The 17,355-nt window shown below is 40.0% G+C and overlaps 1 protein-coding gene and 1 long non-coding RNA gene across 6 annotated transcripts in view; one reads left to right on the top strand and one right to left on the bottom strand.

The window, feature by feature from the left end:
* Tbc1d19 (TBC1 domain family member 19) overlaps positions 1-16,989 on the top strand; it is a 108,014-nt gene extending 91,025 nt beyond the window's left edge. For all 5 annotated transcript variants that reach the window (XM_048414833.3, XM_048414831.3, XM_048414832.3 and 2 more), the window contains 5 exons: positions 243-352; positions 2,384-2,475; positions 9,561-9,676; positions 13,989-14,059; positions 15,752-16,989. In XM_048414833.3, the coding sequence (XP_048270790.1) occupies positions 243-352; positions 2,384-2,475; positions 9,561-9,676; positions 13,989-14,059; positions 15,752-15,826 (464 nt within the window). In that variant the 3' untranslated portion in view covers positions 15,827-16,989. The remainder of the gene's footprint in view (positions 1-242; positions 353-2,383; positions 2,476-9,560; positions 9,677-13,988; positions 14,060-15,751) is intronic.
* Positions 11,895-14,408, bottom strand: LOC125387345 (uncharacterized). Its single transcript, XR_007227832.3, has 2 exons — positions 13,805-14,408; positions 11,895-12,265 (listed from the first exon to the last, which is right to left on the bottom strand). It is a non-coding gene; the product is annotated as an uncharacterized LOC125387345 (long non-coding RNA).
* Positions 16,990-17,355: the final 366 nt, after the last annotated feature.

Genomic DNA, 17,355 nt, shown 5'->3' with positions numbered 1-17,355 from the left:
ATATATAACTCTGTCACTTCAGTCTCAGCCAGATGATAGGTTGGGATTCTAACCATTTATAATCTGTACATGTATGATATTTAACAGTTATTTTAACTTGCAGCATTAAAACACAATTTGTGCATGACCAGCAGACTCTGCTGTGGGTATGAACAGTATGCTCTCTTGTTTTGGGCTTTGCATTTCGTGAACTTACCGAAACACTTTAGTCACGCAGTATTACCACTTACTTTCTCTTTTAGTCGCACCGCTGTGTTTTCTGTATCATGAACCGTACAAACTGTACCAGATATTCCGTGAGATGTACGTCCGCTTTTTCTTCAGGCTCCACTCCATCTCCTCTCACCCTTCTGTAAGTGCATAAGTTGGATCAGCTCAGACTCTAAACTGTTCTTTCCCTAAAGAGAACGTCTCCTGCTCAATTACACCGCAGGAAATTTTAATGTATGGTTTCAAATAATGTGTTTCTAGAATCAATGAGAGAGAAGAAAGTGATGTTTAAATATTTTGCAGAGTAACGAGGAAAGCATCTCTTATTGACTAGATTTTTAGCTTTCTGTGTTTTAAAAAAAAAATGGACTGTCTAGATTCTCATCCTTTACAAAGATGCCTCCCTCCTTTGTTGATACCGGGTCTGAGAAGGGAGCTTGATGAGGCCACCTGTGCTGCTGTGGGAAGTTCACAGAGCAGAGCGTGCAGGTGAGAACTGAATGGGCGCTCTGCATATAAATAACTACTTTCATGTTTTTATTATTGCTATAGTTATTGTCATTTCATCTTTTCAAATGAAAATTGAGCATTATTTGTCTTGTGGCCAATGATCAGTTATTTTGTTACATTTTTTTTGTATTTATTCAGCTCCTATATTAACAGCAGTTAAGTCTTTTGTTCTTTTTTTTTTTTACTTCTTTATCTATCTTTTTTTGCCTATGAGCCCTGGCCAAGGCAGCCCTTACTTTGCTTTCAGCTTTCCCCTTTGTGGTCTTGGTCTTCCTGAGGGTAGCTTACCCAGCTCTCTGTGAGAACCTGTCAGTGGAAGGCAGGGCGGGCCGGCCAAACTGCCCAGTGAAGACTGTTCTTTCTACTAAAGTGAACAGCTGGTTTTTATCCTTCCATTTCCAACTGTGTGCCCTGCTCCACTGTCTTTGTGTTCAGTTTGCCCTCCTGCATTGCCAGTGAAAGCTGGCAACTAAGAAAATTCTAGAATGTCACAGATAAGCTAACAAATCATCTTGAGACTCTCTGGAAGAGAATTGGGTTTAGTTGTTATCTTCCATTCCTATTTAACCTAGAATAAACAGAAAGATGATTATTAATAATTCTCCTTTCTGATATCGTCAGGATCATAGTCTTGTAGCCACGTACACATTCACACTCACATTCACACTCACAGTGTACGTACACATGTGCACACACAAGCACACACACAAGCACACAGAAACATGCACATACAGACTCCCATACATATTTTATGCCTCAGAGTTTTGAAAAAACAAACTATCTGGACAATACCCAGCCACACCTTCTAGCCCCGCCCCTTTCCTTCTTTCTCTGGGGAATTGACTGACACTCATCTCATGTTCGGGCTTATGGCCAGACTGCAACTATTTAAAACCATGACAGTTTAGAAACTCAAAAAGAGGGTGAAAACTTCCTTACAAAGAGCAACCTGAGGATTGCTGAGTCCCAGAAAAACTTAGAGTTGCTAAGGAATAAAAACACTTAAACAAAAAACAAAATAACTTGCTTAAACTGGTTACTTCTACTTTACAAATAATGCCCCTTTTTAAAAAGTAGATTTAAAAAACAAGCAAAACTTTTATTCTTAGTAACCAGATATTTTTGTTTGATAATGATTATATTTTTATTTGATAATAATTATATTTTTTGTTTGATAATGATTAGATTTTTTTGTTTTATAACTTGGTGTGATTCAAAAAAGTGAGAAAAGCAGGCAGTGTTTTCCAAAAAGGTGGGGCTGGAGGCACAGACACACATGGGGAAAGAGGGACAAGGAGAGCAAAAGCACCAGGAAATGTCTGGGAACTGGAGCACATACATAAAAAAATTACTTTGGCTAGACCTGAGTGATGCTATGTGGTTCACAAAGTGGCAGGCTTTCTGTAAAGAATGCTTGTTTGCCTTGAGTTGTCCAGTTATGGGGGGTGGAGGCTGTTGTGTTTAAAAAGAGACTGCTTAGCATGTCAACAGTGCATATTTATGACAATATAAAAATTTACTGTTAAATATGGTGTCAGAGGTCCATTGGTGTGTTCTCTGTTTTGATTCCAAAGCATATTGATATGTGTCTTTTTGAATGATGTGTTACCATAGTTCGTATTTAAAAGACTAAACTATTTCTCTCTCGACTCGCTGAATGCAGGGTATTGTGTCGCTCTGTCTGCTGTTTGAAACTCTTCTTCAAACCTATCTCCCCCAACTCTTTTACCACCTGAGAGAGATCGGAGCTCAGCCGTGAGTATTTTTGCTGCCTCACCGCCTCTGCACAAAGCTTCCCCCTGGTGAAGCTGGAAACACAACGCTCTTGCTCTTTGCCTGACACACGGCCACAGTCTGTCCTCCAGGAAGTAAGGCGACAGTTCTCCCCCCAAAAGTACCAATTATTAAGTGCATCTATATTGCTCAAGAAGAAACAATAAGGTTCTTAGTAGAGGGCTGGGTACGCAGCTCAGCGGAAAAGCACTTGTCCAGCCTGTGCGAGCCTCTGGGTTCAGGTCCAGCACTGAAAAACACAATGTGCTGAGAAGAATGACTGGGATCCCAGTGAGTTCTGTGTCTGGTAGAAGGACCACCAAATTCATCTAACTTCAGTTCACAATGAAAACATTTATGGAAACAAATAGAGCCTGGGAAGTGTGGTACAAGTCAGTGTGGACTAGTTATCAGAGCCCAACTGTGACATGTATAAGGTTAAAGTTTGCTGGTTTCACTAAAGGGAAGAGACCAAACTCCTCCCAGCAGTTGTCCTGTGTTTTCTCTTATAGAACTTCGCATTTGCTTCACTGATCTCAGTTTGAGTAGTAGGCGAATATTGGTGAATATGTGAATTAACTCCGACCTCAGTAAATGGCTCTGTCTCCTTTTAAATACTTTTCTCTAGATTAGAGCTTTGCTCCTATCCTTTCTAAGCAGCCGTACACACTGTTAAGCTTGGTCTGTGTGAAGAAAGGACACTAACTCTTTAAGACCTCAGGACTTAATGGCAACCAAGTGTGGTTTTTGTCTTCTTCATACGTAAATCTACAGCAAGTGCCTGCCTTAGTGGATATAAGTGCAACCCAACTGCAAATGCTATTTCTATTAAGCTGTGCATCCAGGTAAAGTTATGTGAGCTATAAATTCATATTTATATTTAAATCAATATATCTCAATTTCTTTATCTTAAAAGTGAAGAGAAGTCTGATCTTATGGAATTGTTTCCAGGTTCTGTGAGAATAGACAAGATACAGACATAGAAGGCATTTCTCTGAAGCCCATTGGATCTGAAAAAGTTTCAAGTGTTATTTAAGAAACAATATTTCTCATTATCCTTTGATAATTCAGAATTGATACTCTTTTGTGGCCTCTTTTGAAAAGTATTGTATTCTTAAATGAGACTGTAAAACAGGAATGCGACAAAAATAGTTTATATTGAGCTCTTTAAAGGGTCACTGACCTCTGTTCACTGTTGAGAGATTAAGGTTGGATATAACTGGGCTTTTTCTTTATTGGGTTGAAGATGTTTAGTTCATTGCTAGAAAATAAAGTGTTGGTAGTTGTTTTCTACTCTACTTACACATTTTAAAACACTACAAAAATTCTACATTTAGATTTTAGTGACTTAAAATTCTTCAACTGAAGGAAGTATAAAAAGCCCAGCAGATAGGTAGAAAACAATGTATTCTCTCTTTCTCTCATACACACACACACACACACACACACTTGTGGAGATCAGAGGACAGTTTGCATCAGTCAGCTCTCTAGTTGGAGTTGGTCCTGGAGATAGGGCTCAGTGCATCCCTGCCCTACCTCCTTTTGTTGATTATTCTGCCTGTGGATTTATTAACTTTAGCCATCAAAGAATGAATTTTATGTCCTGATGTCCTGTTAAGTTTTACAGTTTCAGTGACTCTCATTTCTGCTCTTTCATTCTTGCTTTGGGTTTATTTTACTTTTATTTATGGTACCTCTCCTTCTTGGTACAAGCATTATTTTTAAAGATTTCTCTCACAGTCAATTTTACCTCATCCCAGTAAACTTTTATATGTTATCATCTCGTTCAATTAAAAATGTTTGATTTTCCTTTGCAATTTCCTATTTGACCATCAAGTATATTAAAAACAGTAATGTTTAAGGAGAAATCATTCACACTCCTATTAGACCCTTACTGACTAGCTTTCATATTGCTAGAAGGTACTATACACAAATAATCATCAATCTCACTCAGCTATGAACTCAGAGATATACCCACTGGTACAATAGTGGCACAAATGTTATAGGAGTAACCAACCCATTCTTATTGGACTTAAGGCCTACTCCATGAGATACAGTCCATACCTGAAACTGCTAGCAACTCCAAGAACCAGAGATAGAACTAACTAACTGTCAACAAGTCTAGGAACTAGATAGGTAATAGTCCCTAGAGAAAACTTACTATTATTCTACTAAATGAATTCCTAATGATATATTGATATCTCCATAAATCAGTGCATCCCTCATCTCTCATCAGAGAAACTTCTTACAGGAAATGGCAATTAACACAGAGACCCACAATTGAACAATGTTCTCAGAATGAGAGGCTTTGGAGCACTCAGCCCTTACTGGGATGTCTTCATCAAGGTTCAGGGATCTATGTGAAAAGGAGGTGGAAAGGTTATAATAGCCAGAGTTTGTGCATGAATCCAAGGAAACAGTGTCTTCCAGATACTACATGGCTGATACACATATGAACTCACAGTGACTGTTGACAACATGTACAAGAGAAGGGGAAGAAAGCCCAAAGTCCTACCTCTAACCAAGAAGCTATTTACAGTTGATACCTGCTGAAAGGGAAAATCGGTCTCCTTTAGTGGAATAGCACTGGGTATATCAACCACACTTCAAGATGGGCTTCATGCCTGAAAGTAGTTGACCAACCCAAAACAGACCCTATGGGTTTTATTGTTATTTTGTGAGTTTTGTAGTTGTTTTGTCTTTTTTGATGTCTGTATAAAGTTTTTATGGCCCAACAAACCACTCCACCAATGCAATAATCCAAATCAGACCAAATTAATGGATGCCCTCTCAGGTGGCCTTTCAGGAAAACATGGAGGGGAGGCAGGAAGGAGAACCAGAAAGTCCAGATGTTTTTTCTCTGGGGGTAGTTTAAATAGCCTGTGGTAGTGATCTTGACCCTCCCCGGGGAGGAACCACCCTTTGGTGGGCTTTTTCAGAGGTGGAGTCTGGACTGTGGCAACTCCCAGGGGAGGGGCCTTGGAATGGAAAGTTCCACTCAAACATTTTAGAATGGATGCCGGGGGCTGGGGTGAAGCCCCACCTAAACATTTTGGTTTGGGGTTTGGTGGGGTTTTTAAGACAGCAAAAGAACAGGAGTTGTGTGGATAGGGAGGGAGAAGGATATGAAAACATTTTATTAAAATAATTCAAAATTGAGCTGGGTATGGTGGCATATTCCTTTAATTCCAGTACTTAGGAGGCAGAGGTAGAAAGATTTCTATGACTTTGAGGCCAGCCTAGTCTACATAGTGAGTACTAGGACAGCCAGGACTATGAGAGACCCTGACTTGATCCCTACCCCATAATTTTTAATGTGATATTATTTAATGTGATATTACTTTCCAAATATTGGAAATGTTAGAGTTTTTTTCTACTATTGCAATCTGTTTATAGTCTGTTGTTAGTCAGCACATTTCATATGACTTCAGGGCTTTGAATTTTTTTAGATTTATTTTGGACTTAAATATAATCAATCAAGACAAATATTGCATATCCACTGAAAAGAATTTATGTTCTTGGAGCAAGGAAATGGTTCTGTGTAAAAATATTTGATATACAAGTCTGGCAACCCAACTTCCCAGCCCCAGGACCTACATAAAAAGCTGGATGTGGTAGCTTACATCTGCAATCCCAGCACTGCTGTGGTAGCATGGGAGGCAGAAACAGAAGGCTGTACCTGACATCTTCAGACAAGCCACTCAGCTGGAGTATACAGCACAGCACTGGGAAAACCTCAGAGTGAAAGACAAGAGCCAGCTCCCAAAACTTGTTCTGTAACAATCACACACACACACACGTGTGCACACACACACACACACACACACATACACACACACTCAAAGGATTTGTGTTCCATAAATACTTGACATAAGTCTGTAAATGTCAATAAATCAACACATGTTGGAATGCCCCTTTTCTACATTTATTCAGCTCTTTGTCAGTTTTCTTTTGTTCTTAATTATTGAGCAATATTAGTCTCTATACAATTGTGGATGTCTTCTTCCTTCATTATTATATATAATTTAAATATATGTTTTAAGGAGATTTGGCCCAAATATTGTCCTTAATTATTGACCATGAATCTATTATACTCGATATCAGTATAGCCATGATAGCTTTCTCTTAATTGCATGGTGTTTTCTATTTTAAACTTAATATATCAATTATCAATGCTTTTAATTTTCAAGTGCATTTCTTGTCAGAGTATAGTTGACTCTTCCCATATAGTAATCTGTCTTCTAACTGGTATGTTTATGCCACTTATTATTTAACATAATTGATATTATTTTATTGAAATCTATCATTCTAGAATTTTCTGTTTCCTATGCTCTTTCTTTTCATTTACTTCTGTCTACTTTAAAAAACTGAGCTCTTTTTATTCCAGTTTACCCACACCATTCATTGTTTGTTTGCGCTGTTGATGAATGATCTTTGGCAGGTGTCGGGGTGACCAGCTTCAACAAAAATACTACTTACCAGGGTAGGGGTATGGGGATCAGAAAAACAGTAAAGAGAGGGAAGATGCAAGTGAAATAATAAACCAGAGACATAGGACAGTGTCCGGAGGGAGCTCCAGTGAGTACTGAATTCCCTGCATTTAATTTTCCATACACTTTTATACCCCAATACAAAAGGGGGAAGAAGGCAACAAAAGACTTCTTTAACACAATACAAAGGACAACTTGAATAGTTCTTTGTTTCAATACCTTGAGATATCAAGTCATTAACATTCTGTTATTTAGGCAGTGAACTCACCCTAGACCAAATATCTGAATACAGCCACTCCCAAGGTCAAACCTCCTGTTCAAAAGAAGGAGCAGAAGTATGCTTGCACATCCTGACCATTTTTCAGGGTGGAGTGGCTCTCCCTGTATGGGCACTCAAAGTCAAAAGAAACAGGTAACCACATTCTGGGTCAGGATTTGTAGCCCTGGTTGTTGTCAACAATTTTGTGCATTCTCAGACTCTCTGACCTTCAGACAAGGTAGAAACCGGCTCACAGTTTTGGGCCTCCATAGGTAGCTGCCTCCTGTTCCATAGCATTTTATTAGTAAATGTATATATTCTACTTTTAAAATAGTTCTAAGCTTGGGTGTCTGAACAACTTGAAATTCTACTGAACATTTCAGGAAGGATTATTTTAATTCTTCTTTCTATGGTTGCTATCAAAACTCAAATCTTTACCTTTCAGTAATTTGATTGCAATATATCTAGACTTGGATTTTTCTGAGTTTATGCTGTTGGATTCTGTTGATCATCTTATGAATTTATATCTGTTGTCATACTGTGGGACTTTTTGGTTAGCTGCCATCTCGCAGTATGTTTGTGCACCACACTACCCTCCTCTTCTGAGTTACAGGAAACCATGTCAATGCTTTCAGTTTTGCTTCCCCACCCCAGCAAGGTGCTTGAAACTCTATACATGCTTTTTATTTGTGTGTCTCTTTTAATTTTTGTTACTTGATTTTCCAATGATGTTTTTCTGTGGTTGAGACTAGAGACTTGTTTAGATCATATTTCTATGGATATATGCTCATCCGAGTCTTTCCTTACTCATTTCAGTCTATCAGACTTACTCAGTAACTGGGAGGTTGTATCATGTTTTATCTTTTTCAAATAATTATTATACTATTCAATTCTGCAATTTTCATCTTCTCATTCTTCATATAAAACTCATGGAACTGTAAACCTTCAAGGGTAGATTCTGCTATGCTAAATTATCCCCCAACAAGTTTATGCTTTTAAAATCACTGTTGTGTTATATATATTTTTGTTCTTTTTAAAAGAATATGATGATAAAATGTCCCGGGCAGCTTATGGAGCAGCTGCAAGTGGAAGCGCCATGCGGCGGGGGCGGGGGGGGGGGGGGGAGGGGGAGGAGTCAGGATCCCCAGGCGAGCAGCAGAGTCAAGCAGCTGGATGCGGTGAACGGCAGAGTAAATGGACATAAGGCTATATATAAAGCTAGACATTTATTACTTAAAAAGGGAGATATAGACAAACATAAAACAAAGACACACACACACCAGAGAGAGAGAGAGAGAGAGAGAGAGAGAGAGAGAGAGAGAGAGAGAGGATGGTGGCAGGGGGAGGGTCCAAAAGTGGCTGGGATGGGCGTGGTTAGTTCTTAAAGTGTCCCAATGGAATAACATATATGAAGAGAGATACTGTTTCTTCCCCAAGACACTGAGAATTTGAGTAAAATGAAAATGATTGAATATAACAATTTAGATGTATTTTTCAATATTAAAATATTTATGGACAAAGTTTTTTGTTTGATTTTAAACCAATCAAAAGACTTAATTTGTAAATACCACTGACCAATACTTAATCATATTAAATCTAGAGTAATTCCACAAAGAATTTGACTGTGTCCTCTCAGGTACAGTCAAGTGACTTTTAGATGCTCATAGACAATACAGAAATGTGAGAGGTTTATTTATCTCTTATGACAGTAAAACTAAAGGGCTCATTTTGTGATTCTGGAGGAAAACTATTATTGTAATATAGATGATTTATCAAAGTGGGATCTCATATATCTCTGAACTTTTTGTAGCAAAATGATTTCAATTGAATTTGTTTTTATGATCTCATTAAAATGAAGGGTTTGAAATAAGAATCCTAAGGTATGTTGTTGCTTTAAACCATTTTTCTTCCATGTTTCCTACTTGTTGCTTTACTTTATTTTATCTATCCCATGTAACAGTTTGGCTGAGATGTACAGGTAAAACTTACTGAACTGAAAAATATAAAAGCACTGAACATTTTTAAAAGTTTTCAGAACAGCAATCCAAAATGTCATGGCTTGCCAGAAATTAAGATACACCTGTTGATCAGTGTTAGATGTTTATAAACATGAACTCCATCATACACAGTTCCTCCTCCTAGTAGTTCGGGGACCTCAGAGTGAAGCCCACCTGCTTGCCGTGACCTTTTCCAGCTTCTAGGAAATAAGGAGTCTCAAAATCTATAATAAAAACAGAATTGACTTGATTCTTCTAATATTGCCTTTTCTGAGGAAAGGATCCAATGACACAATTAATTCTTATTTTTCTTGTCCACAGACTTCGTATATCATTTAAGTGGATGGTTCGGGCCTTTTCTGGATACTTAGCTACAGATCAACTCTTGCTTTTGTGGGACAGAATCCTAGGATACAACTCTCTGGAAATTCTTGCTGGTAAGAGTAAGTGCTTGTTTGTGAAACTCATGCTGTTTCTACATGAAGCCCCTTTCCTGTCTGACACTTACCTACAGTCATTAGAGAAGGGTCTGCATTCATCACTGAATGTTTAATAGCTTGAGAAGGCCTAGAAGACAGGTTTTGAAGTTCTGAGCTTTGATACACCTACCTAACTTCCCTGCTCCAGTTGAGTCCTGGTCTCTGTGGGGTTTGTGCAGCAGATATACTTGCCTTATGCTCTAACCCCCAGCTTCAGACATTCTGTCCCATGCCCCTTCTCAGAGGCTGAGCCCCCTGCATATCTCAAGGCATGCCTCTTCTGGACTGCGGTTTATCCTGCATCCCAAACCTTTTCATTTTTGCTAGTAGTCTCTGTCTTCTACCCTGGTGCCAAAATTTCTTCTCTTAGGTATTCTCTCTTTAAAAGGTGGAGGGTGGGGAGACACTTCTTCTTTTGCTCAAGGAAGCCATAGATTCATCCATTGTTAATGATTAAGCAGTTTATACAACAGATGTATACCAATCACACTGTAACGTTCCACGTACAGATTCCTTGTGTGGTCTGCACCCTAGTGCACAGCTGACTCAGTTCTTTGTCACTAGGATTATTAGGAAATTCAAGTAACAACTAGGATATTTTTGCAACAACTTATGAGGTACAGAAAACCTGGCCATGTTTTGTTTGCTTCCTGCCTTTACTGTTAAAATCACCTTTCTGGGATATTGTAGCAATAAGAAAAATAATGTGCCAAGAATATTCTCTGGGCACCATATTAACATTTTCTGGACTGCCACAGGCTCATAGTATTTGGGTGACATTTGGAAAGGTGAAATTAGAATAACTATAAAGTACATGAAGATAAATGTCACCTCAGGTGCAGTCAGCCTGACATTGATTGATGCTTTAACAACTCCCAGCATCCTTCTGTCATTTTTCCTAACGCTCATATAAACTTGTTAGGGAAGAACAGTCTCCTCTCATCGTTTTCACTAAAGGACAGTGGCAGATCATCTAGGAATGCAGGAATGTCAGAGAGCATCCTGCAGCTTTTCAGACATTGCTGACCAACTGCCCTACCTACTGTACCTACTGCCAAGTCTGACAACCCAAGTTAAATCCCCAAGCCCCACGCGGTGGAAGGAGAGGACCGCTAGTTATCGTCTGGCTTCCGTATGCACACACACATATGTGAACACACACAATACATAACACAACTTAAAATTTAAAGTGTCCCCCTTTTTTTGAAGATTTTATTGGGGGGGGTACCCACAGACACCAGAAGAGGGCATCTAATCTCACAAAGCTAGAATTGCAGGCCCTTGTGAGCCACTCTGCCTGGGTGTTGGGAACTGATCTCAGGTTATATTAAAGAGCAGCAAGTGCTCTTAACCATTGAGTTATCTCTACAGCTCCAAATAGGCCCCTTTTAAACCAAGATGCTTTCATGGTTTTTCTGCTTTCAGTCCCCCATCTTTCGCTGGAGTCTTCTATTTTCCAGACTAAGCAGTCTGGTTTTCTGCTACCATTTCACAAATGTCTGGATTTTAGACTTCACCAAGCTTCTCTCTTTGGGTATACCCAAACTTTAAAGAGCATACTCCTCGGTTTCTGATCATTCCAGAGAAGACCGTGGGTGAGCAAGGTGTGAGAAGTGCTTTCTTGGAGAGTGATTGAGTAGCGTGAGCTTTGCCACCTGGAAAGTGGAAACGTTTTCTCGTGAAAGAAGCTTTGATTTAGAAAACTTTCAAGGGCTCTTCAGATTCCAGGTGTCCGGGTTTGTCCCTCATCACTGCCTTAGCTTAGAGAAAGGGAGAGAGAAGTATGTAGACTACTGGGTTTGTTTTCTACCAGGTACTCTTGTTAGTTCCGTGCATGAATTAAAACCGGACTGGCAAAGAGTTAGAAACTGATCCATATATTGCATCCACACACTTGCCTGAATGTTCTCAAAGCTTACAAGAATTTTAGAACATCTACAGATGAAACTGGAATGTTGGCGCTCCCAACCATGGAAAAGTCTATAATAATAGATCACTTCATGAAGAGATACACAGATTTCTATCAATTATGTCATATAGTTTTGATATAGGTATTTAGAGCCACCTTTTAACATGAAGTATGTTATTATAGAGTCTTAAAAAATCTTTTCATAAATATATCTGTCCTTAATTATGACTGGCAGACCACTAAAGAAGAGCTGAAGACAGAGGCATCTTGATGTCATGATAGAGTTTATTAAGATTAAAGTAGTGAGAATAGTTGTAAAAACCCAAAGTGAACACAGCCATTTCCACATTTCATATGCAGCTTGACTTCAGTTAAGGATGCTCCAAAGTATAGCTCCTCTCTCCATGGCAAGCCACTCTGTTCTGTACAGAGGGGCTGGACAAACTCAACATGAAGCAAGCAGAAAGGCACTTGTGTGATGTGACACCAGGATAAATAAAGGCTCTGCGCTCCCATCTGGATGCTGAGTTCAATCAGTGGACTCCGCTACCTTCGGTCGCACAGCTGGCCACCATCTAGGACTCTTTCCTGCTGCAGCAAATATTTGGACATCCTGTCAGACTTTCACAGCTGCTCAACTATATACAGAAATGAAAGTGGGAGTCATATTTCTTAGCCTCTAAAGTGTTTCCACTGTCCAAAATATGATTCCCGATAGTGGGAAGCAGTAAACAATTGTTAGCCTACAGAAATGGATTTAATACTCTTGTAAACATCATGTTCCATGACTTTACATTCCTTTTTAACTCTTTTCAGTTAAAGAGAAAGAAAGCCCTTTGATCCAGATCTCTTAATCCCTTTTTTCAATTTTAATAGTTCCAGCTGATTCTTTTTAATTTATCTTCTGATTATCCCTGAGTTTTCTACAGGGCTTTCTTTTTTGTCTAATTATAATGGTCTTGCCAGACATCCCAAAAGTCTCTCATCTGCACGCAAAATGCCTGAGCTCCCCTGGTTGCACTGCTCCTTTCATGGGTGAGCTGGAGACCTGGACAGCAAGCGCCTGATATCCACTCCTCAAGCACAGCCTTCCTATCAGGGCCCTGGACCACCACAGGCCACGTCTGGAGAGTCTTCTGAGGCACTGCAATGCTGACCCTCCCTAGGAGAGCACAGTCTCTGATGTCAGGGCCGAGTCCTACTCCTTGCCTTTGAACTCAGTAGGGAAGTCATACAAGGCTCTCATGCACAGGGCTTAGAACCAGGTTTAAGTATCAGCTCTGTTTCTTCCTGTGACCAGAAACATGACAGCCAGCTCACCATGCCTCAGTTCCTACACTAGCAAAATGGACCGGATAATAGCACTTAATTCTCAGTGGACGACGTGAAAATTAACTGCCATGGTTTTTCTCATAGTAAAATCATATAAAAAGTTTGTGTTGCATATTATGTAATGAACCTGAGAACTAGTCTTCCAGATCATGTTTACCTCCCGCCTCAGTGCTCAAAGGGTAGGGAGTGCAGTACCAGCTCAGACCACGGGGGAAAGTGGTAGAGTCAGGGGTTCTGTCCAGGCAATTCTATTTTCTCACCAGGGTTGCCTGTCTAGTAAATGGGTCCTCACTGGCTTGGAGTTTCATGGTCACTCCTATACTGATAAACAGTGCATGCTTGCCTGGCCCTTCTTGTGTGTGTTTAACAGAAACAAATGGTCCCAATGTTTCTACTTAGTGTCTGTTACTAAATTCAAATTGTCTATATACTTTTGAATTTTCAACTTATTTTTCTTGTAGCTAACATAGTAAATATCAAGATTAGCCCTACAATGGCCTTCTGCCATTTAGATAGCTCTTTGAAAGTCAATAATGAGTACATAAAGATATAAATATAGCAAGATATTATAAATCACTTTTAAACGGCTTTACACCCATGTTTATATTGGGACACCTCCCTCAAACACATGAGTTTTTAAAATTTAACTTCATGTGACTTTCCGAGGCTTCTCATTTTCATATACTAGAAATATCTGTCAAAATGAACTGACTTGAAAGACCACCCTTAGAGTGCCATGCACTTCAACAGTTATGGTGCTCGTTGCTGGTGTGAAGGAAGTCATTTGTTTATAAATGACTTTTTGAGACCACCCAATTTTCCTTCCCCCAAACTATGGGACTCACTCCGTGAAGTGGCCAGGCGCTGTTCTCCAGAATAGATGTCCCACTTACGATGCCTCCTGAAGGCAGAGGGCAGGAACAGCTGCGCTGCACACTCCTTCTGCTGTCTGCGGTGGCTGTGGGCAGAGCATGTGTGTCCGGGCTGTGGAGGAGGCCAGCAGTTGAAATACTGTGCATTCTTTTCCAGTGCTGGCAGCTGCTGTGTTTGCTTTCCGAGCAGTGAACCTGATGGAGGTGACATCACTGGCCGCAGCTGAAGTAAGGATACGTTTCACTGCCGTGGGATGGAAATAGCTCCCGAGAGGCCGCCAGGCCCTCGCTCTAGTGTCTGCTGCACAGGACACTCACTTCTTGTAGCTGAATTTTGTAACTCGGGTAAAACCTATAAATTCTGAGTTAAGTATTACTAAGTGCTCAAATTTCCCTAATCACTTGAAAACAACCTTCTTATGAGGGGCCATAAACAAGATTATTTCAGGAAACCATTATGGGAAACCAAATACCTAGTGGGTTTAATGGGAACCTAGAGTATACTTTCTTTGCCCGTGTGTTACAAACAGTAACTAACACTAACTGAAAGAGTTAAATAGTAAGTGTTTGAAGGAAGTTCTCACCATCCAAGCTTTGGGTTCTTTCCTGTCATCTCTGTGTATTTTGTCCATTTCAGAATTCAGTCATGATTCTTGCTGGTGCTCCACCATATTTTCTGTTTGTGCTTCTTTTTTTCCTTGGCAAACTTTTATATAAGTGTGTAGTGAATTTTGGTCAATTTCGGCCACTGTCTCATCCCTGTCTGTCTCTTGATAAAATCCTCTTTCCCATTAATTGATACCCATGCTTCCTATCCCCCTCCCCCACTGTGTAGGTGTGATCTTTGGGGTTTAATTAGGGCTGCTTTCGTGAGCTTGGGTATAATATTATTTACTGAAGCGTGATCAACTTATCAGTCACTGCACCACTGTGAAAATGAGCCCCATTCTCCATCAGCCGTTAACTATTGGGAATTCCTCCAGACCGTGAGGACCTGGTGAACCTCTTCCCCATGCAGAGTGGAGTTTTCACAGGCTTAAACTTGTGTAGGCCTCGTGGAGATAACCACAACTGTGTGATTTCATAGGGGCAATGGCCCTGTCTTGTCCAGAAGACACAGGCTCACAGCCTCCTACCCAGTCCTCTGCCTCTTGAGTTTTTTTCTGCCCCTCTTCCATGATGTTCCTGAGCTTTAGTGGAGGACTGAGCACTTGACAATCACCTCTTCTCAGACTTTGACCAGTTATGAGTTTCTGCCAAAAAAAATCTTCTCAGATGGGAGGCTCAGACTAGCACCAATCTATGGTGCAGGAGCCCATGGGATAGACTATTTGCAGTTTACTCTTGTTGGGGGAGGGTGTCAGTCTTCTCTGTGGTGTAACCACTGATAAACTTTAAAGTTGATTTCTTTCAGTGGTAGAGTTTATACCTGAGATATGGTTCAGTTAAATAGTGCCTGCCATGGGACTGTGTGTGTTATTTGTCCTTCAAATAGCCACCTACGTGTTGTGTTTAAAGGGAAGAGGATGCTTCTGTGTCGTGCAACTGAGTAAATACTAGCCACATCTCAACATGATTCCCGCATCAGTCACTCTCTACACTGGAGTAACGGGTCTAGGGTTCATAATGGAGGTTTATTAATAGAACCAAGCTGAAACGCTAGACCTTCTATAAACTCCCGCTGCCTGTGATGTGAGGAAAGCGCAAGGCTGAGCTCAGTTCTCTTCTTATGTGCATTTTAGATTGTGCACATGTTCAGAGATTCCAAGTAGGAAGTGTAGCCTGGTGAGAGACTGAAGCCAGCAGAGGAACTGAGAGGGGCTCGCCGCCAGAATCACCCCAAACGGGGGTTTATGTTGTGCTTGATTTGACAGACTTTGGTGTTAATAATTTCTTTCTTTTTTTTTTTGTTTGTTTCAGGCAGTTCTGGCTGACCTTTCTACTTTAAAAGTTATGCCTCTTCTACAAATTTTTCTGTTTGCCACTGTCACCTGATCGTCGAGGTCACTGACAGCACATCTAGTTTTTCATTAGAAACTAATCATGAACTATGCAAACTCTGCATACAACCAAAATTAAACGTTGCATATAAGCCAATAAAGATCATGTTCCCTCCTCAGTTAAAGCTAAGAAGTTTTTCACTTTTTGAAAGAATAACCCTACACACCAAATACCGCGCTTGCATGCTGATGACTGTCACCAGAGAAGCAATAGACATCTCTTCTACTGAACTGAGCATCCTACACGCACAGATCCCTTACCTGTAACGGGCACATACCATATGCAATAAGAACTAACGGCACTATAATAAACGTCAGGAGGTAGCACAGCTTCTTGTTGATTTGTAAACTTCTCCCTAGATATAGTTCTGTTTTATCCATTGCTCCCCGCTAAAGCCAATGATGGGATAGGACATGAAAAGCCTTGGAAACAATCGTGCATTTGAGTGGGAATTCAATTGTGCTTTGGTACTTTTTTATTAGCTTTTAATTTATGATGGGTTTTCAGATCTTTCCACTTTATTTCTCCATTAAACATCTCCATTTGGAAAATTTATACAGATCTCTCCATCCCATACTTTTTGGGACAGTTTTATATAGCCCAGGCTGTTCTCAAACTTACTGCAACAGAGGATGACCAAATTCCAGATCCTCCTGCCTCCATCTGCCAACTGCTGGGATTGCAGGTGTTTCACGCCACTGTCTCCATCTTATAATATTTTATTCTTCACGGCGGAAGTCAGAAACGTATAGAGGGCTCCCTTTGCACTCCTAACCTTACGCCTTTCACATCGAAGCCTGGACACTGCTGAGGCATGATGCCAGAGTCTGTTTCCTTGGAAGAATCCAAGAAGGAAGGATGAAAACCACATTGGCTATGCTGAAGCTCAGTCCTTCCGGATTGATTTCTGAAGCAGAACAGCTCAGAGACACCACAGGTGTTCGTTCATTCTAGAACTGAAGCCAGTATTCAAGGGGTTGGGTCTTACTTAGTGTTCATTATGAGCAAAAGTTTTGTTTTGTATTTCTTTAAAGATATACCATTTCCGTATATGGAATAATAGGATGTGAAAAAATATTATCTTCTAATTTTAGATGAAAATTGAAGATGCTGATCACTTTAATAAAACTCAAATAAACCAATAGATTGATACTCTCCTTATCTGAAACTTTATTAAATCTCATCAATGTATCTTAGGAATCTATTATTTTCACAGCATATCTTATGAAATTCAACATAGTAATTCAAGTGTGGAGAAATTAGATTAGATATGAAGAATTTACTGAACAATCTAAACTTTTATTCATCAGGTGCTTGCTGACTTACTGAAGACTAAACAATTTGCTGTGATTGTTCTTAACAAACCCACATGTTGTTGTTTTTGAAAGTGGCACATTCGTGTCATATGCCTTGCTGTTGTGCATGTCCAGATGCACCTCCATGGAGGGGACACACATGATTCCAGGCCTAGTGCCCCTCCCTTTGCCACAGTGGCAAAAACATTAGGAAACAGTTGTGTTTAA

The sequence above is a fragment of the Myodes glareolus genome, chromosome 8, assembly GCF_982192425.1.
Source record: "Myodes glareolus chromosome 8, mMyoGla1.1, whole genome shotgun sequence".
NCBI classification, from domain to species: domain Eukaryota; kingdom Metazoa; phylum Chordata; class Mammalia; order Rodentia; family Cricetidae; genus Myodes; species Myodes glareolus.
Note: the sequence above shows the minus strand (reverse complement) of the source record. Positions and strands in the feature narration are given on the sequence as shown.